Source organism: Rhamphochromis longiceps, linkage group LG5 (assembly GCF_057381845.1).
Source record: "Rhamphochromis longiceps isolate RC_006_pf linkage group LG5, R_longiceps_female_GT1.1, whole genome shotgun sequence".
NCBI lineage: Eukaryota > Metazoa > Chordata > Actinopteri > Cichliformes > Cichlidae > Rhamphochromis > Rhamphochromis longiceps.
Window position 1 is genome coordinate 37,218,813 of NC_140561.1, and position 25,652 is coordinate 37,244,464.

General features: G+C 39.7%; 1 protein-coding gene across 1 annotated transcript in view; it reads right to left on the minus strand.

Annotated features, from left to right (window-relative positions):
• Positions 1-3,812: 3,812 nt before the first annotated feature.
• LOC146670527 (guanine nucleotide-binding protein G(s) subunit alpha-like) overlaps positions 3,813-25,652 on the minus strand; it is a 37,981-nt gene continuing 16,141 nt past the window's right edge. The window contains exons 5-12 of the mRNA XM_085407495.1: positions 23,337-23,434; positions 10,857-10,911; positions 9,499-9,572; positions 9,312-9,370; positions 8,949-9,069; positions 7,956-8,086; positions 5,407-5,474; positions 3,813-4,784 (exon numbers count right to left, since the gene is read on the minus strand). Coding sequence (XP_085263621.1) covers positions 4,638-4,784; positions 5,407-5,474; positions 7,956-8,086; positions 8,949-9,069; positions 9,312-9,370; positions 9,499-9,572; positions 10,857-10,911; positions 23,337-23,434 — 753 coding nt within the window. The 3' untranslated portion in view covers positions 3,813-4,637. The remainder of the gene's footprint in view (positions 4,785-5,406; positions 5,475-7,955; positions 8,087-8,948; positions 9,070-9,311; positions 9,371-9,498; positions 9,573-10,856; positions 10,912-23,336; positions 23,435-25,652) is intronic.

The window sequence follows — 25,652 nt, forward strand, 5'->3', positions numbered from 1 at the left end:
AGGCTATATTAAAGATTTTGTGTTATTGCAGGCATGGTTCATGGAAACTTAGATAGTGAGATCCACTGTGATGTATGGTAAGGAGACGGTGGCACACTAACATGAAGACAGGAGGCTGGAGGTGCCAGTTGAAGATGTTGACAATTTCATTGGGAGTGGCCAGGATAATTAGATGAGTTAATCAGATTGATAGTTCAGGTTGAACAGTTTGGAGACAAAGTTAGTTTGGACATGTGCTGAGGAAGGATAGTGGACAGAGTCGAGAAGGACATGCAGAGGAAAGTTGGGGTGAGAGCCAGAGGCAGATGATCTGCTGTGGCATAACAGTTTCTATGCGCTATACGGCATATGTAGCTCTCCAGAAGACTGGTAACATGTCCTGGGTGTACCCCACCTGGCCCCATGACAGAAGTGGAAATGGATGGATGGAGTTATATATATTTATATTTGTCTCGCCATATAAAGAGGTCAAAGTAACCGTAGCCTAACCTTAAGTGTGAACAACTTGCAAAATCTTGGAGGAATCTGAGCTACCAGCTTCACCATATAATCCTACAGCGAAACAGTGTGTGCAATTTGCAAGGCTGTTACATTTACATCCCTAATACTTTCCCTTCACACTGTTAATCATAAAATGTGTGGCGGTTTGGATGTCTGAATATAAAAATCTTGTGTTATTATTCACTGCTCTAAGATGTACAACATACAGGAAAAATGACTTATGGAAAACTAGCAAATATTGTAGAAACTCAATTACAAAATATAATTTTTTTCTTGTAAAATCCCCACTCGTATGTGACTTTGGCAAATATGTAAATATAAAAAGCATAAAAAAAGTATCAAAACTAACCATACGCTCTGTTGCCAGTTATGAGGTATACCTTGGTAAAAGCAATAGTCCATGGACCTGGAAACCAATGTCCCAAACTAAAGAAGGGACATTGGTTTCCAGGCCTATAATTATATACTTACAGAAAATCCATTAAATGTGGTGCTCCTCAAGGCTCCATCTTAGGTCCTCTTTTATTCCCTTTTCTCTCTCGTTACATGTTACTCTTTGGCTACATCTCTCAAAAAGAGAATATTTATTATTGCCAACATGTGGATCTGCCACGCTGCCACATTAGTCGATAATGCCATGAAACGTTTGACTTATGCTGTATGAAGAAAATCTTTGACTTTTTGGGATGATCGCAAATCACAGATTTTATTTATCATTTGCTTTTAAAGAACTCCATGGATCAGCCAGCACCACAATATAGAACAATAGTTCTAATACCATACTGTGGCTCTAGGTCACTGAGGTCCTCCTCCCAACTTCTTTCAGACCCCAGCTCTTGACTAAGAACCAAAGTTGACAAGACTTTGCAGGGCTCATCCAGAAAGCAGCAATCATTTCTTGAAACTCACCTTTTAGTCAAGTCTGAGGTGCCTCGTAGTTTCTGTCAAGTCCATTGTGAACATGCTGCTCTTTCACTTGTTCTATATTTTCGTATTTGTAGAATTGATTTTCTTTTAATAATTTTTACCTTGAGTTTTTTTTAATTAAAATGACTACTACTAGTCTGAAAAACAGAAAATATCCACTGAGCAGAGGTGCTCTGCATAATAGCCAGTCTGCTTCAAGTTGATAGGAAGGCAAGACAGGTAAGACGATAACCCAAATAACTCATTACAACAAAGGTATGCAGAAAAATGTTCCGTCTTGATGAGTCTTGTTTTCTGCAGACGTCAGACGTTGGGTTAAACAACATGAGAGCACGGATAAATCCTGCCGTGTGTGAGTGTCTTGAGGCTGCTGGTGGTCTAATTGTGTGGGGACTTTTTTTGGCACACTCTTGGCCCTTTAGTACCAAACTTTAAACAGCAAGTATTGTTGCTGACCATATCCATTCCTTTATGATCACAGTTGAACCATCTCCTTTATATAAAGCACAATTTCACAGAATTTGAATAATCTCAAACTAGTTTCTTCAACGTGTTTAAAATATTGACTGTACTCAAAGGGCCTCCACAGCCACCAGATTTCAACCCAACAGAGGACTTTTAGGATGTGGTGGAATGAGAAATTTGCATCATGGATGTGCAGCAACTGTGCGATTTTGTCATATGACTATAAACTGAAATCTCTGAGGAATCTTTTTCCAGCACCTTCTTCATGAAGAATTAAGACAGTTCTGAAGCCAAAGGAGGTCCAACCCAGTACAGGCAAGATGTACCTAATATAGTGGCTGGTGAGTGTATATGTGACTTTGTTTTTATTTTTTAATTTGTTATGCACTCTTTGTTCTTTCTCTATATGAATAAAACATGATATACTCTGAACAGTTACCACTTGTGATAAAAAAAAAAAGAAAAGAAAATAAGGTTAATAAAATATGAATCCCCCCACTAATCATTAAGGACTGGATTCACTGCGTGGCTGAGGTGTTAGACAGCGACTGCTTCAGCTCGTGTAATGTTGATCTAATATACCGATTTCTAAGAACAAACCAAAGACTAAAACAACCGTTTCCTCTTGTTTGAGCAAAAAGAATTTGGTTTATGTAGAAACAAGCAATGTTTTGCAACTGGATATTTCCCTCCTCTCCAAAAGAGTTAAAGCTAAAAATAAAAAAAAGAGAAATGAACACCCACCCCGCTGCACCCAGAATTGCCACCACCTGAAAATATTTGCAGGTTACGGACAGAAAGCAAAGGAAACCCGGGCGACAGCTCACAAGGGTGATGGGGAGGTAAGTGTACAGTACATATATATAAAATATAAAATCTGACATATATTTTATATATATATATTAAATTGTGTTAGGATTCAGTATCGTTCACTACACAGCATTAAAGTGGTGTGTCTTATTATCTTTTTTCCTTCATTTTTCTTTTTTCCAACGCTATCATATAAACCAGAGGAGAGTCAAAACAAAACAAATGAATCAACGAACAAACAAATGTGGGAATAAAATGGAAACTAAGCAACAGACGAAAGGCCCGATCCGATGCCTGTTCCCCGTCCCCCTCCACCCCACAACCACCCTCCCCAGCGGGAGGGGTGAGCTAGCCCGGACGAGGTGGGACAGACCCGTCCAGCTGTACAGCGCAGTGAAACATAACTTACATATTAGCTCATTTTTACACGTACAGTCGTGATCAAGGCACAGGGATCTTCTACAAGTTTTTTTTTTTTTTTTTTTTCAATAAAGTTGTACAAAATAATACATTTTACAGTCTGTACAGGAATAATAGTCCAGCAGTAAAATAAAGACAGACGTACTTAAAGCCAGGAAGGGAGGAGGTGGGAATGGGAGAAGTGAGAGAACAAGACGAAAGGTAAACGGTGTGGAGGCGGGTCATAGTGTGGACAAGGAGGCCTGTGAGTGCATGTGCACGGGTGTGTGTGTTAGTGTGTCCGTGTGTGCTGCCAGGTCAGAATGTCGCATCCAGCCCCGACGAGTCGTTTCTTCAACTTCGTACGTTCCTTTTGCGTCGTCATGCTTTCCTTGTTAAATAAAAATTCCACATATTCAATAGTTGTCAAATAGCAGCAGGAGCAAAGGGGGCGAGGATGTATATATTTTATATATGTGTGTATGTGTGTGTGTGGCTGTTGGAGGTTTAAATGGTGCACAAAGGCAGATCTCACACACACAGTGTACACCCACACACAACATGGGGTAAAAACTAACAAAAACTTAAAAGTTGAATTGCGTTATTACAGGAATATATAATATTTATATTTATATATTTATATATATATATATACATATTTATATACACACATATATAAATATCTATATATATAGCTTGGATTTTTTGCACTGCATGAAGTTCACTGGTATGCATGAGTTTATGCATTGTATGATATTCATCTTGTTTATTTTTTTTTATTTTTTTCTGTTGTTGTTTTCTGCATCCCTCCTTGGTTGGATTCTTGAAGAGCCGTGTGGTCTTCTGTTAGAGTCACGCTCACGTCCGCAGGCAGCCATTAGTCAATTAGTCCATCTGTCCATCTCTGGGCACAAAACAGCCCTCCTCTGTATCATTTTGCCACCCTCGCTGTCCGCCGTTCCCTTCCTTCGTGTTCAGCACTAGGTGAATAAACTCGTCCCTCTCAGAAGGCATTATTCAATTTAGCCTCTGCCGACTTTGGAAAGCAGTAGAACTTGACTTTTGAAAGGCTCTGTGAGAGTGTATGCGTCTTACTGCTGTATTAAAACCTATCTGAAGTCGTCTCTCATATCTGTGTGTGTTTGTGTACCTGTGAGCATGTGTGTTCATTTAACTGAGAGAGAGCTAAAAGGAGAGTTCGCCTACACTCAGGGATTCCAGTCCTGACCCTCTTTCCTGGGTCAAAGTGTGGCTGAGTACAGCAGTCAGTCCAGGCTGATAGTTGATGATGTGGTGTATCTGTAACAACGTTTCCTTTGTTTTGAAAAGAGTCTTTCCGCTGTTCAGCTTTTCTGCAGTTGTGTTTATCGGGAGAAGCTGTATCGGAGTGGAGGGGAGGGCAAGGCGCTCAGTTGCTTGCTCAGATGTTAGGTGAAGTTGGTGGAAGTGGATGAGTGATTGGCTAACTGGTCGGGAGGGGGTGTTTAGCTAGGTATGATGATAGGTAGTTAGGTAAGATTGGACGCCGCTGCCAATCACAAGAGCTCATACTGCCGTAGGTGCATCCTCTGTATGATGTCGCGACAGTCATTGAAGACGCGGCGGATGTTTTCTGTGTCAACCGCACAGGTGAAGTGGGGATAACAGTAATGCCGCCCGTCTCCGCTGGCTGTGCTGATCCTCTGAGAAAAGAGACACACAAAGACTAGTTGGTACTGACGATGCCCGCAGAGTAACGCTGATCTAAACTTGTCTACCACTTTTTATTATATAGAAGGGAGTATCTGTATATTATCGTTTCTATATTATCATGTATTTTTTTAATGTAACTATTGAGCTGTCATACATTCCTAATATCCAAAGTTAAAAAAAACCTTATGGGCGAAAATCAGAGAACACTTATATATGCAGTATACTCATTAAAATATAATTATTCTAACACCAAACTGAGGGAGAACTTTTTTCCAGTGGCAGGTATTATACTCACCCACTGATACACATTGATAGTTTATGTACTCTGGTGTAGTGACAAAATCTACATCTCTGGGACATAAGCGGTCCATCAAATGCTCAAAAACACTGAAACTATGTTCAGCTCCTTCAGCAGTGCCAGAGTAGAGAGACTGAGTGGAGTTCAAGCCAATTTGGAAACCACATCCCATGTAAATCAGCCTCTAAAGGAATTTTGTCAGGAATATAACTCAAACCTCATATTAGTCTTTTATGTCATATAAAGAATAGAAAAAAGGGAAACTAAAGTCAAAGAGGCAAAACAGGTTTTGCCTCTTTGACTTTTGTACACACCAGAAATTCATCCCGTATGAAGTACTTTGCCCTGGTAACACGGGGATCTTCACCTGGCTCTGGTATTGCTGTTGGAAGAAGAAATCTGGTCACATTCGAGTCACCTTCACGCTGCAGCATTAAATAGTCACACGGTGCAGCACTGTTACCACAGAATAAACCACATTAGAGTTAAACTGGTAAAAATGGCCAATACTTTACTTGATCTCGGGACCGTAACTACTGATTCTCACTGAGCGTGAGGAGAAAAACCTCAGCATGTTTACATATTAACTAGGGGTGCAACGATACACAAAATTCACGGTTCGGTTCGGTTCGATACTTTGGTGTCACGGTTCGATATTTTTTCGATACAAAAAAAATGTTCATGCCTTCTTAATTTGTCATTTATTAAAATTATAAATATATATTTTAACTCAAAAGTACAGTTTTTAAATTTAACCCTAACCCTTGTGCGTGTTTTTTATTTTGACAGCGAATGCGCACCTGCGGACCACTTATGTGCAGCCCTGGTTATTTAGCTCGTCATATTGCAGCCACAGAAATTCTTTTGTCCATGAAACCATAAAGCTGCACTTTCTTTTTGCCTTATAGTCTGATTTGTCATAACTTCTCCGTTTTGTGGTAAGCTTTTCTTTGGCTGTCACTTCTTCACCCTGACCTGTCTTATTTGGCTCAGCAGAACTGAAATGCTTTTACACACGCACTCACATAAGCTCAGCGATTCTCTGCGCGATCAACCTCTCACATGTGTAAGCTGCGGGAGATTTCACTTGTCATGTTTGCATAGTAAGCTAACGATTAATAAGACGATGTCAGAGGAATTGGTGCACAAATTATCACCACTCACAGATCAGTGCTGTCGCTCTCTATACACAGTTCGCACGATTGCAAAGTGAAAGCAAAAAAACAAGCGCAAATTCAAACGCGACTTCAATATGTCACATATTGACAGTGGCTCACCGATGCCAATGACATAATTACCCAGCTACATTTCTGAAAGAATGCAAAAGCATTGACATATATTTTTCCTACAATAGCCCGACGGGCAGGGAAGAGAAAGATTTTGGTAGCCCGACTGAAAAAAATCGCTAGCTCCAGGACGTCGGGCTAGCGATATTGCGAGCCCTGTATCTGATTGAGGAATCACTCATCTTTGGAAAAGAGAGTTTATTACAGAGAAATGGCTCTTTCCAAAATAAAAGCTATACTATCCGCTTCTTCTGGGCTATATTCTCAGCAGCATAAGGAGAATCATGTGCTAACAGCTGTCTAAATGACTCGGCTAAAGTTAGTAGCATGCTTGCTTTTTTTTGTCTGCTTCCACTTGTCTTTGCACTAGGATGATGTCGGCGTAAATGTGCAGTCATATTCGTTGTGTTCCCACTAGTGCTTTCAGGTTAATCTCGTTGAAATGACCTTAACGCCACAACACGGCAAATCTCCGTTAACGAGCTACCGCCGATCGCCCCGTGCATGGGGCTAGACGGCCAACACGTTAACGAGCTAACTGCGCTAACACACTAGTTCACACCAATGTAATTGAGCATTGCGTGGCACATCCAACATACTGTTTTACTTTAGTCCATGACTCGCTTACCTTCAGGGTCATACGTCACATGAAAACCAAAATAATTCCAAACGCCAGATCTGAATGAGGTTCAATTTGCCTGTTGTAAGGAGAGCTTAACTTCTGTCTCGCTAGCTTGCCCTGCGCTCTTCCTTCTGACTATGCTGTCTGTGTTGAGCGCTCAGTGGATCTGCGCTCGACAGTGCAGCCTAGGCGGAGTAGTCGAACACAGATTCACTGAGCGCTCAACACAGACAGCATCGTCAGAAGGAAAATTGATAAAATAAATTACAAATGTTGTATTGTTCATACATATGCGTACCGAACCGAAAGCACTGTATCGAACGGTTCAATATCGATACGAATATCGTTGCACCCCTAATATTAACATGTCAGTGCACTGCGGGCGTTAGCATGTGTGACATTTCGATGGAGCACTCAGAACTCAAACTAACCAAGAGCTCCGGCCGTGAAGTCACACGGACACACGATCTAACTGGATAACAGGAGGCAGAGCCTTCAGTTATCAGGCTGCTTTGCTGTGGAACCAGCTCCCAGGGAGGACTGTATTAGGTGATCATGAACCATCCCTTTGTTATTCTGGCTTTGGCTCTGGTCGGTTTATATGCAACATCTGCACATCATAAAGTGTACTCTCCAGTTTTTTGTTCATGCTGTAGCCACGCTTCCGTTTCTTTGTCATCTCTGGATTGTTTCCCCTCTTTGAGTCTCGGTCTGCTGGTGGTCTCTCTGGAGTGCCTGTTCATAGTGAACTTTTGGATAATACAGCTTCTCCCTCTGATGTTGTACGCTCTCTAACTTGTTCCTTGAGATGAAAGTTGTTAATAGGAGCTATATAAATATTATTGTATTAAAGTGGACAGTTCTGGGGATGTTATATCATCAGGGATAATGTTTGGGGGGAAAAAAAGACTGACAGCAAGATGAAGATGAGCAGATCTAAGAGCGCCAGCCTTACCATCATCAGGCGTAGTGTAGCGTGCAAACTCTGGGAAATACTCCTCAATTTTAGATTTTCCTGCCAAAACCTTCTCAGCAAGCAGGTCCTGTTTGTTCAGGAAGAGGATTACAGAAATGGTCCGTAGCCACCTGCGGAGGGAAGTGAGCAAGTTCAGACCAAGGTTAGTTTCAGACCCAAAACATGTGTTGCTGGAGAGTCACTGTTTTAAAAGTAGAAATTACATTTTAATAGACTTTGGCTGGAGAACACGGCAATAATTTACTCTCTGGAGTTCTGGGTTAAAAAGGTCTTAGAGCTTCTGCAATAAACAGCCCATATGGAGTCAAAGGCGGACATGGTGTCTGCTCAGAGCTTTGTCCCTCTACATATACACCCTGAATCAGAAATTTCACATTTTCTTGATTTTCAGAAGAATTTTTTAGTGCACCGTTCACGTAAACGTATCGAGCGCTTTGTTTAAATTTACTGTACTTATCTCTGAAAAGAAATGACTTCTCTTACCAAACTAGCAAAAGCAGCAGCCCCTCAGATGACAAACCTTCCCAGCTTGATTTGTGTTTTCATTTGCACAGCTAACAGAAAGCTCACATCATGTCTCATGTTCTTTTGATCCTATTTTATCTTTGTTTTTTCCCCCGTATTTCCCTGCTGTGTGCAAGATGGCTTGTAACTAGGCATTCCTCTCAACTCAAAGTAAAAGTTTTATTATTGTATTGTATTGTTGTATATGACTTTCTTTTAGCCCAAACAATGGAAAACTACCAGTCACAGTAATCATATACTTCACTCTTAAGTTGCTCTTATGTCTGCTCCCTTTACCTTCTACATAAAGGGAGCTAGAAAGGGACCAAAGTGTCACAGCATTTAGTTTCTATAGTCTTTTTAGCAACATTTCTTGGCTTTTATGACTCCCTTTTGTCTCACCTTCAAACAAAAAAAGACAAAAACAGAAAAGAAAGAAATGTGTCCAAAGAAAAGTTTGTCTCCGACCTGTTGTTCCAAATGTTCTTGAAAAGATTGAGGGCTTCCTGTAGTCTGTTAGTCTGATTATCTTCTCTGATCACCATGTTGTAGCTGCTACTCGCCACCACAAAGATGATAGCTGTCACATCTGCGGCACACAACACAGAGCAGGATTAATAAAACCACTATGAATAAAAATACCCAAAAACTCAAGATACACAACCTTGTTCTCAACTTGGACTTTAAATGAACGCACATGCTTCAATCCAGTTACGGATTGCTGAACACTACATATATATCTGCTTTAGTAACTTTATAAACCCAATGACATGAAAAAAGCAGCAAAGTGAGTGTTAGATACTTCAGAAATAATTCAGGATCATCTCCTACCATTAAAACACTGGATCCACTTTCGCCGTTCATCCCTCTGACCTCCAACGTCGAACATACTGAGAGACAGAGGAAGTTAAAAAGTTTTATATTTACACTTTTAAAACAGTATTAATCCTTTTATTTGACTTTTTTTACTTTCGCTCTATCGCACACATCGTGATAAATAAACATTGAGGTTGCTCACTGGAAATTAACTTTGTCTATTTGAAATCTTGTCTCGAAGATCCCAGATGTCAGTACTCTGCATCTTAGCAGGTCCTGAAAAAAAAAAAAAGGAGTAGGAGGGTTAAAGGAAGCACAAGTGGACAATGAAGCATAAAATGGCAGTAAATGGGCAAGAAGTCGACTTTCGTGAGGAAATAAAACAAATAAAGATAACTGATGCGTGCGTCTTGAAAGTCCATCTAGGGAACAGCATTTAAACTTAAATGCCGGGATGTGTGACACAGTTCATATTATGCACTTATCCGTATTGATACACATTATAAATAAAATAATTTTAAAAAGAAGCTGTGCATATAGTCCATTTTCAATAAGACATACTGAATAATAACACCTAATAATGAATAGTGTTTGTAGATGAGTAGATCTTTTGTAAAAACAGGTCAAAAACAATCAAATTCAAAGTTTTATCTGGCTATCTAAATCAAATAAAAGCAGATAAATTCCACACTCATTTTACTTTTAATTTTTCTATATTCACTTTCCATTTCCCACGGCACTGTTCTTACTCGCTTCTACGCTAATCACAGCTGATTGTACATAAAAATCTAGAAAGTATTCACCAACTATGATTTTAAAAACTGCCACAAATGTGGTAATTATAATTTTCTGCAAACACAACGACACACATTTTCTATATGCAAACATGCCCTGTGCACGGCTCTGCTGCCCTCAGTGGTGATGCATAATTACAATGCCGTCATGAAGGTCTCTTCATGCTTTCCACGTCCACACGGGTCGTTGGGACGTGAACTTCTCCATCTGCACACGCTCGTTTCACGTATGATATGACGTGTACTGCAGTTCACATCCTTTGTCTGGTTCCGGCTACACAGTTAAACACACTCACACTTTTTACTTCTTCTCGAGTTTCCCCAAGATTAAACTTTGACACGTCACAGAAGGGAAGGCACAGGTGCCTCCAAATAATATACACAGAGCATGAGTGTGTCATGATGGGAACCTGAAAATCTGCTTACAGGTTGTTATTGCAATATTATTTGAGTTTGGTGAATAAATGCAAATGTCTGGCAGGCGTTGCTCTGGTGGTTCATCACCTTCAATCCTGTTTGTGTTATTACAGTGAACTAAAACTCAAAAAATGAAAGCTACAAGAGAAAAAAACATTTTGATTAACTGGAATAGAAAACAAAAACTACTCTCCATTTTCGTTTTTGCTCAATTTGAACATTATAGAATATACTAAACACTGGTGAACATTTTTAAACAATAAAATAACAGAATATAACTGAAACTTACAAAACTAAATAAAAATGATAAAAACTGTTATAACTGGTGTTTGAGTGCTGACTGCCTCACCTGATCAGTGGGTGTGTAGTCGTTCTGCCTGACCACATCAATCCGGTCTAGGAAGCTGCAAAGACAACACAAAAGCTTTTAAATCTCAGCTGGAACTGTATAGAAAAAATATATATACAATATTACAATAAAACTAATGTATTGCTTACTTTCACAGTAAATCAGTCCATTTTAACTAACCACAGTAATCTTCAAAATAAAACCTACTGAACTGTAAACGCAACTTAAAATCCTCCTTAACTCACCAACCTATCAGACTGGAAGAGTTTGGCTTCAAAAACGCACACAAACACAGGCCGAGCGCTGCTGCCGAGCACAGCAATGAGAGCTCGGGAAACATGGAGGATATGAGTCCCTGAATGGCCACGAGGGGGCGAGTGTTTGAAATCGCAGCGAGATCAGAGGCAGCCAGTCTGAGTCACCGGCAGCCGTTTGCTCTGTCAGACTGAAGAAGCCTCGTCAATGGAGCTGCTGTAGTAGTACTTGCACAGAAGGAGAAGTGTGTGTGTGTGTGTGTGTGTGTGTGTGTGCGTGGGTGGGTGGGTATGCAGGCCTACAGCGCGTTCATATTTTGAAGAGCGCCTACCCAAATGCATGTTAATGGTCTGTGTGAACGGGTGTATGCTTTCAAGGTGTGTGAGGCAGCCTGACGACTCTTTCGGAGTTGTCTGGACCACAGACACTTTTACACTAGTACCCGTCGTGTACATGCACACCAGCATTAATAAGATTGCCTAAATTTCACACAGGAAAAAAAAACAACTTCCCTATCATCTCCCTTCGAGCCACTGCACATGCATGTAAATAAAATGAAGGTGGAAAATTAAACTTCCAAGCTGTCCAGACGGGACTTTCAGATGTAAAGAGGTAAACATTATCAAAGAAGAGTTGCTCAGCTGTGGCATGGAAAGAGGAGTGAGCTGAATTCAGGCCAGTTATACTGAAAGGAATTTGGTGATTATCTTTAAGCAGCAGTGTCGCACTCGCCTGCACTGATCGAGCACAAGTGCTGCAGTTTTCCTACAGAAACTGAGCTGAAAACTTCACAATCGCAGCTTTAATATCATGCAAATGTTTCAATCACGGATTCTGCTCTCAAACTTAAACATTTGCATATTAAACTTTAGCCCTTCCTCGTGTGTGTTACCATGTTATATTAAACAACAAGATCTCAAGTAAATACTGAATGGACGTGAAATGCAGTACAAATAATTACAGGGTCTCCGACAGATATAGCTTGAAATGCAATGGGAGTCTTTCTGTAGAAAGAAACTTGAAAATTACCTCCATACAAATTGTTAAAATAAAACACCAAATATGCTAAATGTACTTTATTGTACCTTATTGTACTTTAACCTTAATGTACTTTAATGTACCTTATTCTGATGCATTTCTACTTCACAAAATTCCGGAACAATATTTAAATATTAAAGCTTTCCCCTGAGCAGCATGTTTTAAGCAGGGATGAGGGTTATAGTGCAGTAGTGTTAAAGTGTAGCCACACAGTTAATGCTTGCTAATTTAAAAAAAAATGAACAGACATGGCTTTGATGTGTTAAAGCACTGCTTGCAACTTCATCTAACCAATTTTATTTTAAATCTCTGCAAAGCTTCACCAACCAAAATGCTTTAAGTAATCCCTGACTGCTTGTTACAGAGTAGTTGCTAACATACTGCGTTCCCACTCTGTTCCCCGGCCCGCCCGGCTGTCTGCTTTGAATAATTGTCTACGCTCTATTCTTACAACTAGCAAGGCAAGACACTGGCCTGCAGCCGCCTCTCAGAGAACAGGTATGCAGCCCCCTCTGAGATAACTAGGAATGTTGCGGGCAGGGGTGAAATGTGACAGAAGGGCTGCAGGTAACACACTGAGAGGAATGGGGGGCTGCGTCTGCAGGCGCTACAGTGCTGGACAAACGGACAAAAAGACCCCTGAGCCAGGAAGGAGAGGGAGGAGAAAGGGTTCGCAGAGACAAAGAGCGGGCCATGCGCATTTCTCTGCACAAATGCGCACTGACACAGATATTCATGTAAAACACACAGAAAGACCATTAGGCAGTCAGCCGGTCTGGTACCAGCCGCTCTCTGCAGGGGCCAAGTGGCTCAGGTGCTCCCACACCTCAGCACCTTCGAGTCAAACTTCAGCCCATAACATTACATTATTAGTGAGCACCTCAACAACAAAACTTTCATTTTGGGTGAAGGTGAAAGCTACAGCTCTAATGATGAGAGTTAACATGCCTGCCCCCAACATCTGCTGAGGCCAAAATCTTGTTTATCTACAGCTCCGGTCTGAGGCATCAACACGCCCAGGACAAACACACTGCTCAATTTTTAGCACTTCTCCCTATTAATAGGAGAAGTGCCAATAATAACCATGCCTACTAAGATGAACTAAATAATAGTGGCTGCCCCAGTAACAGAGAGGTCTACGGTGTTATGTATATCCACAGGGTTATTCTGGGTAGCAGACAGGGTGACTTAAACTCTGGAAATATACACAGGTCACTTGTCTGGTAGCTAAAAATGACCCAGTATTTACAAGAAAAGCTAAAATTCATTCTTCTGTTTTCTTTGGGTTTCTTTTCTTCTTCTTTTTTGCAGATACAATAAATGTAGGCCACGATTGTGGAAAAATGAAAAATAAATACTCTAGCATTTACATATTTTTAAAATGTCATATTTACTTCAATTCTTTATTTGGATTCATTGTTTTATTGCCACACAAACAACCCTGAAGGATATTTAAATATGCTTGTTCAAATGTATAAAATAAAAATCACATGTTTTATCAATTATATTTTAAAAAATAGACTTTTTTTTAACAAAAGTTCAATTACCAAATTTCTTCTATATTATTGCTACAATAATTAAAGCCTATTGGACTGCTATGAAAACACCTTTTAACTGGATCTGCTTTGCACGTGTAATTTTGAACATGATGAAGTTGTTTTTGTTTTTTTCATGTGTTGAAAAACAAACAAACAAAAAAAACGTAACAGCAGCGGCGCACTGTCCCAACATAGCTGACAACACTCCCATAATGCATTTATCTTGTAAAAGTGGCAGTATTAGAACAAAGGATTACTCAGATTATGAGCTTTCATACGTCCTCATCTCTACTCAGTATTAGATTACTCTGACACACAACTGTGTCGTCCGGCCTGCAACCTTACAGCTGGTAAGGATAAAACAGAAACAGATCAAACGTAACAGGACGGAGCAGGTTTTTATGTTTTTAGGGAGCCAAATTTTCAGATCATAGTACTTTAATTTTAAATTACCTTCATATGAGAAACAGTTATGAAATGTCTCTTTTAAAAAAAAAAAAAGCCAGTATTTGATCAAAGAACACATTAACTGTGTTAACAGTTTAATAGTACCAGAGTAATAATTAAAGTATTTTAACCTGTATCAGGGTTTGTAGTATAACAAGATACAAACACACAGCATCTGGAAAACTTTGCCCCACCGCGTCCGAGCAGCTCCGCTGTGTGACAACACACACGCAGACACACACAAATCAGCGAGCAGGATTGCGTCCCTAAAAAGCGCCTCTTTCCACATCTCCTCAAATCTATTCATGTCCAAGCAAGTTTTCAGAAGTTCAACCACCATGTCTTTACACAAAAGTAAAAAATGAAGACGCTCAAAAACCTTTACAAATACAGAAAATGCACATTCCCGAGAAGCTGATTAACAGTAAAACTGTAAAACAGGAAAACTGTGAAAACAAATTAAAAGATTATTAGAAGTTTACAAAAAAAAGGATACATTTTAAAATTGTAAATTTAAGTATTAAATCCTTAAATATAGTTTAGTGTCAATTTTACTGACAATAATTTGGCCATTTATTAACACTTAAATTTGTTTTTTCAGATTTACAAAAAATGCAGTTTAGTATTTTTTTTTTACGTTAACAGGGCTTTAAATTGTGTCTTTATTGTTGCTGCAAATCTCACTGCAGACACTCAAACGTGTCACTTAAGGCGCCTGAAATCAATCTCAGCTGCACGAGAGAAAACTGAAGCTTTACCAGCCTCTGAAGCACCGAGCCCACTCAAAAAAATAAATACAAAAAAACCCAACAAAAAAATGGTCTCGGTGCTTCCTCAAGGTGGAGGTAATAGGTAGGTGGGGGGAGGGGGACGGTGCAAGACTTGAGGGGGTTACCGCTTCTTTGTACGTTAGCGCTTCACACTGCGACGAGCTGACCAAACCGAAGGCTTCGCCAGCCGATCCTTAATCAAACACACACCACATCCAGAGAGAGAGGGAAGAAAGAGAGAGAAGGCTATGTCTGACATTACAGAGCTGCTCCAAAAATAGCTCCCTGGCGCCCTGGCCTCCAGCTTGGTTGTCATGGCGACAGAACCACAGGCGCTATAAATAGACAATCGGCTCCAAATCTTGTGCTGCTGGAGAGAGGCCAGAGAGAGGGAGAGACAGACAGAGAGAGGAGAGGGAAAAGAAGGGAAGAAAGGCAGAAGAAGGGGACAGAGAGGAATGGAGCGAGCAACAAAGAGACAGAAAGAAAGAAATTCAGGGAATGGAGTGGGTTAGAGGAAACAGAGGGAAAAGTGCGCGAGAGAAGAAAAGGACAAAAAAAGAAGGAAGGCAATTAAAGAACTAACACACGAGGAAAACAGAGAAAAGTGAACAGATTATAAGAGTAGGAAAGGTAGGAGGAGACGAGAACAGAGTGAAAGAGAAAGACAAAAAGAGAACGAAAGAGAAGAATCAAAGATAAAAATAAAAAAAAATGAACAGGATAGTGAAACATTAATAAAAGAATGGAAAGTTTAGAGGAAAAAAAGAACATAAAGAGAAAAGTAAAAGGAGAGCATAAAAACTTTAAAGAAACTGACAAAGATGGGAAAGAAACGTGACAAAAAATGAAATTAATTGATGAACAAATGATCAGAAATCAAAGAATAAAAGAAAGCAAAAAAGAAACAAACAAGAGCATGAAGAAAACTTTTTAAAGCGAGACAAAGCCCAGAGAAAAGTCACGAAGAAACCTTAAATGAGGCATAAAAATGAAGAAAACCCCCCAAAGGACCAGAAAGGAAAATACAAATCCCGTACAGTAAAGTAAAAAAGAATACAAAACTCAATGAAAGAAAGACAACGACAAGAAGAAAAATAAAGGAAAAGTAACTAAGTAAACACGAGACATCTAAACAGCATTCAGAAAAATCACAAGACGGCGAGATTACAGCAGCAGCAGCAAAGTTTCCCACAGCTGCCCGTCTCCAAACACATTTACACATTTAACATCTGCAGCTTGCACACACCTGGAAATTTCATTTAAACATCTTCAGGATAACACACAGTGACACTGCCACCCCATCAAAACACAAAAAAAATCAGTTCGTCTTTGCCCCCATCCCTCATCTCCCCTCCCTCCTCCTTCAGGATGAGTCAGAGACTCAATCTCAACCATTTTCTGTCCCTGCACAAACACCGCCACACATCACGGAGAGACAGAGAGAGGCGAGAGCAGAGGAAGGACGGGGGGAGAGAAGAGGAGTACGAGGGTGCCAAAGAAGTACTTTAGGGGGACTCTGGCACATTATCGCTGGGATAACGTTTCAAAGAATCCACAATTAATAAACACGGTGGTAACTCTCGGCCGGTATCATGGCCAGGCGGCACAAACGTAACGTCTCTGAGTGACTTCTCCTACAGTTACAAACACCCCCAATTTAAAAAAAAGACACTCCTAACATTTGAGAAGAAGAAAACCAAACAAAATATATAGCAGAGATTAAAAATCCACTACATCTGGTGTTGCAAATCTATGGCGTGGCGCTGTTTATATTATTTTATGCAAAATCCTGACGTTATTTTGCATTATAGATGGCACAACTAATTTTTAACAAAGTAATAGAAAATTACTTTCCCCCCCAAATACATTATTACTTTATCCACTTTAATATATGAACAAATGGAACATTAGCATTTCATTGGGGCTCATGTTTAAGATTCTATGTATTTTTTTTGTTAGTAAAGTGTTGCATATGGAAGGAATGCTTCATAAAATAATGCATAAAAAAGTCTGTTTCGCAAGAGTCCTTCAAAATAAAAGCCTGTAAAAACAAAACACCTTCACTCCCAGCTTCAGGTCAGGTACTCCTCGTCATATTTTAACACAACGGGTACCTCTATACTGTCATTTAAAAATAAAAAAGCAGTCAGACAATAAGGTAACAGGAGACCTAAACAATATACAACATCAATATCGTTCTGGTTCAAGAGACTAAATAATTAATTTATCCAATTTTACGTTGTTCCGTGTTTACTAAGCCACATACCAGGAGCTGTGCACCGGCTACTATACCAGCAACTTGTCCGTGTCTGATTACAGCAGTTTTTTGGGGTTTTTTTTTTTTTTACTTGACCTCAGTGTGTCGACATGGCTGAAAAGCTCAAACAATTATGCTTGCCTTACATGCTTGTGCATATCCTGGAAGAAAGTTCACGCTCTGCATCAAATCATTTTTATCAATCGTTTAAAAAAAGAAATAAAAGTCGGTCTGACAGCTTCAGCAAATGCTTAAAAAACATTTTCTCTCAAATTAGCTTTCATTTATATTTTTCACAGATTGAGAATAAAAGCAGCTACGTAATGTGTTCTCGTGAACTCAATTAACGTTATTTCACTTATTATCTGTTTCCTGACAGCTCCACTCCACACTGAAGGTGTGTGTAAGGAGGTGAGACAGGAAGAAAGAGGGTAGGTAAAGAAGAATGACGGTGTAAATGACAGCAGGGTCAGACAGATGAAACAAGACCCCTGCGGAGGAATTACATGAATAATGTACTTATTTTTGGATGTACAGTTTGTTACATGTTACAAAGTCAGGGAAGCAAATGTTTAAGTTCAGGCTGATGTTGCCTTAAAGTTAAAAGAATGATCTCCAGTCAATTTTTTCCTCTCGGTGTGAGGAACAGAGCTTACAGGAAAACAATCTTCATATGATCAGCAATGATCATAAACAAACACAAAATGATTCATGGTATTTTCAAAAAATCCACAAAAGGTGAAGACTGTGTAAAGCTTACAAAGGACTTGTGCTAAAGTATGTACAGCTTTGTTCACTGTTTCCAAATATGCAGTTGTCTCCAACTGGTCAGCAACATCTCATTATTGGCTTAGTTTTCCATAACTTCCTTTTGGCCACATGTTTGCATTATTTCTTTGTCTTTAGGCCACAAGTACAAGCGTCTTTCTACTTCTCATTTGAAGGAAGGGCTCAGATTTGGTGGCAATCTGCTTTTTAGAGATGGAGGAGACGATGCCTCTGCAGACAAAAAGCAAGCTGCCACTTAGCTTAGAAGCATATCTGTCTCTGTCCAAAGATGAAATCTGCTTACCACCCACACTAAAGTCTTACAAAACATGGAAAAAAGGTGTAACCTTTAGATGTTTCACTGAGATGACAAGAAGCTACAACTAAGGACATGACTTTAAAACAGTTAGTTGATCCTCCAATAAGCCATAATAATATCAAAAATAAAAATAAAATAAAAGAGGTGTATTATAAATAAATATTTGCAAAAATATGTGCAAGACTCGACATATTTAAAATCAGGTACTTATTCAACAATTAATTGTGATTTCTCTTAATTTGGTAAATTAATGAGGAAAAATCCTGAAATTTACAGAGGTTTAGGTAAAAAAATAAAATCTCAAGAAAAATGCGTGAAATTTATGATATTATTGAAAAAGTTTGGGAATATTTTTGAGCAATATGGCAGTATTTTCAAAAGATTAGCCATGCTGCACTTTTTACAATTGCATGTTGTCATACAATAAATACCACATAAATAAAAGAAACCACACAAATATTTAACCCTCTCTGAGTTAACAAGTATCTAACACTTAAACAAGTCTCTCTTTTTAATCCCTCTCTTTTTTATGGCATCTTGTTGAGTGTCCTGTAGCCACAGAGCCTCCTCCACACTGCCATACTACCTGGCCAGGTTACCCAGCATGCCCTTAGGGGAAAAAAAATAAAGCAAACCTTATATTTCTTAAAGTTTATAAAATTGGGAACAGCAGTCAGATACGTTTCAACTTGATCTTTGATCCAATTAAATCTTTCTTAAAATAATAATATAATTTGCGCTCACCATACTGAAGCTTTGGACAGGTGATATTCCCCTTTCACAGAGGTTTTTAAAAATGCTTTACATTTCTTATGATGATAAGAAATGTAAGGGTTATTATAAAATAAACACTTATTGCTAACCCCAACTGCAAAAAAGACTATATTTGAATAGTCCATCTTATATTAGGAATGATGCTGCATGCCATTTGAAGTGGAAAGTCAGAATTCCACTGGATTTTCAGCTCAAACGCCCCCTCCAGTTGGACTTCCCACTCGGAAAGTCAGCAAAGTCACACCAACTCCAACTTTGGAATCCAACATGGCAGCAGCAGTAAAACTGTAGAAAGTGCAGTCTGTACTACCACTGTTGTGTATTTGTGACTCGCCAAATAAGGCCTACAAAACCTCTAACGTCCCACTTTGACATGATGTGGAAGCTCGGCAAAAATAAAAGCAACTTTTCTTTCTTTTAAACATCTGTTTCTTATAAATTTGTGTCTTAAATCTCAAAGAATCCCTCTTATTTTCTGGATATATGTACCATTTTTGTCTTGCAAATTTTACCACTGCAAGCCTGGATATTTGCAAGGTTAGGAATATTATACAAATAATATAAGAAACTTAGAATAATACCCCTGGCTGTACTATGCCCATAGATTTGTGATTTATGCATTTGTCTGACATGCAAAAGATCCCTGGTTCAAGACGAGCAGGAGACAAAAAACCCTCGGAGATTAGGTCAGGAAGGATAACCAGCATAAAAATCATAAATCAAGTATGGGAAGCCATCCACTGTGGCATGCTGTTTGTTAGCAAGGGAGCGCCCAAAAGAAGCTTGGATTCGCCTTTGTTATGTGTATGAGGTAACAGAGTCTGTGAAGTGATGAGTAAAGCAATTTGAAAAAATAAATAAATAAAAATTACGATTTTTTTCTCTTTTCCACTTATCTTGAAAATTCTTACACTTACAGCGACACTTACACACTGCTATACTGTATATGATGAGACAATAGAAACCTGACAAACCCTTCGCCTCAGCCCTGTTGGGCAGAGGGGGCAACGAGGCACTGAGTGGACTTTGCATTTGAACATCTTACAGTTAGAGTGCATCCTCAATGCATAGGGGAAAAACAGCAACAATAATGATGCATCACGGCGGAGCATGACGGAGCAAAAAGAGAACCGGTGAAGCTTCAGTGACTTCCTTCTAATCACACAGAGACAAAGCATCAGTGCCATGTCAACTTCTTCTTCCCTTTTTTTTCCTGATTTTATCCCCCCCCCGATCATGACACGGGTCAGGTGATCTTTGCAAAGAGAGAGGCAGGAGGTGTACATGGTGGGCCTCACTTTTCCTGTGCTGATCCAGGGTTGACATTTTCATTTAATGCTAACAACCTTCATCAATAATGCTGAAGTTGTCTCTCTCTTCTAACACAGTCGCTCATTCTTTCTCCTTCTGCAGCCTGCCTGGGTTAAAAATAGCTCTCCCCTCTCTCTTTCTCTGCTTCTCCGTTTACATAAGCACACAGAGGGGGGAGGGGAGCACTTCCGGTCTGGCCACCCAGCCCAACATCTGATCCATCATAACACTGGGGCTGCTGGGTGTGGAGAAGAGGAGAGGAGAGGAGAAGAGAGGACAGAGGAGAGGAGAAGGGAGGAGAGGGTTCCTGCAACAGAGGAAAACCCTCATTCAATTTCAATCTCTCTTTTCGATCTTTTGTCATTTTCAATCGCTGTCTCGCCTCAGATGCGTGAAACGCCGCATGTGTTCAATCACACTTCTTACAGTGATGGTTTTTCATGATCATCTCACTGACAGCCTGTGCTGTCAGCCCACCCGCCTCCCACAAAACATAAGAGTGCCACACACACGCAACTGTGACTGCGACAAACAACTGTGGTCGCATTTGCAACATGGAAATGACATGCATACACACCCCCCAATGACAACATACGCTCACAAAGACAGTAACTGAGTAACTAAAGTAACTGAGTACACTCATCAAAAATACGGCACAAAGTACAACTTCACATGCAGTAGAACTTCTAATTCTACTTTTTGGAAATGTATACAGAATTCACTCCTCATTCATTTGATTGCTTGAGTTACTACAGTGAGATTTTATGTAAAACATGCCACACAGAGCTGAAGGTGGACTTGGTGGCATGTAGTCCCTACAGATTAACAGTAAATCCTGGGAGGCAAAGTCATTCATTAAGCGTTTCATCAAATAGTTGATTTAACTATTTGTAACATATCAAAAGTCTTACAATTTGAACATGAATTTGTGCAGTACAACTTTACTTTTTGCTTCACTCCTTCCTCTTTTGATCTAAACCCAAAGGTTAGAAACTCGATAACTAATTATATGTGAAGCAGTTTAAAAATAGTTCCCCCTTAACCGGCTGCTACAGTAAAATATGCCATTTGAATTCATGCATCACCGTTATATCTAGTCATTTATTGCATGCTATGACCATGCAATAAATGACGAATATAATGCTATGAGAGCTTTTATATTTGATACTTGCTTTAAACACACAACGACAAATGAAACAGTCAGCACACGTCCCATACTGACGCATGTGATCGTTTTGTGTCTTATAATGAAGCCAGACTGACCAAAGACCAAAGGGAAAGATAACGTGCTTGGAACAGCAGAGGGAGAGTCAGGCGGCACGGGTTGGGGAAGTTCAAGCTAATGTTCCTCTAAATATGTTCCAAATTTCAATGCAGAAAACACAAAAAGATGTTCCAGGAAGATTAACCAATTCCCAATCAGTGAAAACACACACACTATCACCATCCAAAAGGTCTGCACTTTGTTTAGCAAAGACTAACCAGAAATCCACCTGACAGAAAAAACCAATTGCCAGCACATGGAAACGAAACCTTTCAACAGTCCAATTCACAGCAGGAACATCTGTAACCAAGCATCATGGAAACTTTAGATTGGGTGAGCACAAATTTTAGTCAGAAAATGACCAAAATCGCAATTAATTGGTGCGACCAACACCGGCCATCTGTGATGCTTCTTTACACCCATGCTAGCAGCTCTTTGAGGCTTTATGGAGGCATTGAGGTGCTCTAAGCTAAATGCTGACGCTATGACACTAACATTTACCGTTTTTACTACCTTAGCTTAACATTTAAGCTAATATTTGCTAATTAGCACAAAATAGGAACAATAGTTGAACCAATGCAATGAACACATTTTTACTAATTATGCCACAGTTTGGCCTGACACATTAGTGGCTGCTTGAGGGAACTGTGACGTCAACACAGCACCATAGTCATAAATGTGAGCACAAGAAGTAGCAGTGTACTTTTCAATGATAAACACTTGAATATCAAGCCTTTGCCCACATGCTGTGCGTGCCTTCATTTTCAGTTTTTCATGTGCACAAAGTTATTGTCTGTAGGATTCAATATTTCTATAAAGTTTTCTATGTGCTGGGGTCTATTGCTACCTGTTGCTCTGGCATGCTCTCAACAGCACTCGTTACCATGTGGAAAATCCATGTTTTAATAAATAAGCTATGTCAACACGTGCATGGGTAAGTGTCAAAACTGAGAAGAAAATTTAAATGGTCATAATAGTATGCAAACAAAGCGATTGCTAAGTTTTAAGCAGGTTTTTTTTTTTGCAGAACATATAATCGCAGGCTTCAGGTTACAAAAGCTAGAAGGTGCATGGCAAACCAAAACGTCACCAAAGGACACTGCACACCAGCAGCTGTGATGCCATTTTTGGCATACACAAGCCACAACTGCAAGTATAGACTGCCTGCAACATTTCATACTGAAAGTGGCTTTAACCTTTATAGAAAGGTTTTAGTCCAAACTACAAAGGGAATCCCCTGGTGTCCCCACAAGGGAACTATCCACTGGGGACAACTAACGTGAGTCAGAGGTTTCATATTAACCAATTTAATGGTAGCTCAAATATTTCAGTCAATACTAAAGTGGTGGACCAACTAACAAAATACCAACACCATAACAAAGTCCACAAATCCTTTAAAAAAAAAAAAGAAAAAAGAAAAGAAAAAAGAGACAACACATCATTATTTCCAGCCTAAAGAAATGATCTACAAAACTACTAAAATAAACTAGCCAAAATAAATACACTTGACAAAGTAGCACTGCATTCATTATCACCATTTATCTTCACACATTGAGCTCACATAAACCACAGGGAAACAACCCAACCCAACCCCCCCCAGAGCACACATTAAATGGTTTATATGTCTCACCTTTGAGTGTCAAAACCCGAAGAAGGAAGTTCTTAGAAATGTGCCCGTATTTAACTGCTAGTGTACGTACAGAGGTGAAAATAGTATAAGAAAAGCAAAGACTCACTATTGTGCGCAGTCGATGAGTTGATATTCGTTGGACCTTTCCCAGCATGCCCGCACACCTTCGTCCTGCCAGAGGATCTTTGCGTGGTCATAAAACTCCTGAAAAGACAAAAGCTTGTTTGGATCAGCAACACATCTGAGATCTGCGGCTTTCTGCGACTGGAAACAGGGTAACTGATTGTAAAAACAAGAATTACCACCTTATGGTTGTTAACCTCCACCAACACCTGAAGTTGCATTAATTAATTTCAATTACGATTTACAATAAATCAAATCTCCCTCCCTATAGTCATGCGTCACATATCCACAAGGTTTCTGGGAATGTACGGGCGTGGTTGGAGAAGTGCACGCCCAGATTTCGGCAGGTGTGTGGAGAAACTACAGCCAGACATCATTATTATCAAATGAGACAAAATATTTCTGATGTCCTGATTTTTAAATAACTGCAACGTGATCTAATTTGCAGAGACGCTTATCTCCAACTTTTCCCCATTTTTGTTCACTGTGAGGCAAGGGGACCATGAAGGGCGCCGGACAGACAGGTTAGACATTTTAAACAAAGTAGAGCCAGTAAAAGTTAAGACTTCATACCGTTTTAGCAATTCAGCTTACATCTGTCAACTTATGTTACCCAGTTACAATTGGCTAAATCACCCAGTGTTGTATGTCAGATGTTTCTTTGTGCTGGAAGTGATAAACTCCTAGTCTGTATGTTCCTCACTTTCTCTCTCTCAACAGCGCATGTTTTTGGATTTTTGGGGGCCTTTTGGGCCACGCATTATGCATTACAGATGTTGGATATCATTAACTTACAGGGCCTTTCACACAGGAAGCAACATGTTCTGTGTTGACCTCCAAAAGTTGAGCAAACAGTCCAAAATATGTGCTAAGCTAGCCTTAACACATAATTGTTTGCAACCACATGTAGCGTATACACGTTCTATTCGTCACACAAATGTTCACTTCAATTCAGTTCAGTTATATTTATATACCGGAAAATCATAACAACCGCTGCCTCAAGGCGCTTTATACTGTAAGGTAAAGACCCTACAATAATAAAGGGAAAGCAGTTAAAGTTGGTCAAATGTGACTAACACTTACTGCTGTCGCATTTAGTCAGCTTTTGCAGGACATTCTGATGTCACAGTGAAGTTTACCTTTGACCTTTTAAATATAAAATGCCATCGCATAATTATTTTATTGGATTAAGCATTTGTTTATATTTCCTGTGATGTCACTGTGACCCTGATCACTATAGTGTAATCAGTTTAACCGAGTTCAGTTTCATGAAATCGCCTGAAAAGTGTTCAAGAAATGTAGCGTTTACAAGGCGGGATACAGAAGGACCGACAAACTAACGATCTGCTCTTAATATTAGTGACTAGTTATACATGAAAAAGTTGAGTGTGATCTTGGACAGGCCTGTGTCCCTTTCTTACAGCTGTATTTTTCATCTGGTTCTCGATGGCTGAAACCGTTTAAGGACAGCCGAGGGGGGCAGTGATACACCCCAGCTTAGTTTGGAGTTAAAGGCCGGCTCGCCGAGGAGCAGCAGATGAGCAAACTGATATAAGCAGGAAACAGAGCAGTTCACAGAGTTCATGTAGAAACGGAGAGCTTTGTACCAACACAAGGCTAGACTGTCACTACGCAGGGGCCTATCTTCACTGTGATCTAGAATTGTCACATACAATGGAGACAGGCACAAATAAGCCATTATGAGACATAGAGTTAAACTGTATACTATTAAAAAAAATCAGGAAGGATTAAGTAGGATAATGGAATGAGTAGAAGTCATGGGTTATCAGCTGAGCCTTTCACTTTAGAGAAGTGGCCTTTTGGGTAATTTGTACGTTCTGTATATGAGTGGCAATCTATTGTTAGTGTGTGGAAAGTAACATAGACAAAGTTACTGAAAATCGCCATAAAAGTGTTACCAGCTTCAGTGTAATTGTTAACCAAATGCTGGGCACTGTGTTTTCCACCTATCACTGCAGAGTTGGTCCGACAAGTAAAGACTAGTTAAAGGCTATGAGCTGGGCTAGAATCAAAACACTCTGAGAGATATAACTTGCTATGTAGCAAGTCCAGTATAGCTAGGCTTCATCTACATTAGCTGGGGAGGGTGGGTAACTAGCTCTCTTTGTTAACCCATTCTTTTTTTAGGCTCTGCGCATGCTCATGTAAAAAGGGGGCATTTGATGTATCCCTTGACTATTCCTACAAACAGAATTTAAAGACTGAATGTTGCCTACTTCTGACAGAGGGATAGGTGATTAAGATACATACAGGATATAAGAAATTAAACAAAAATGCA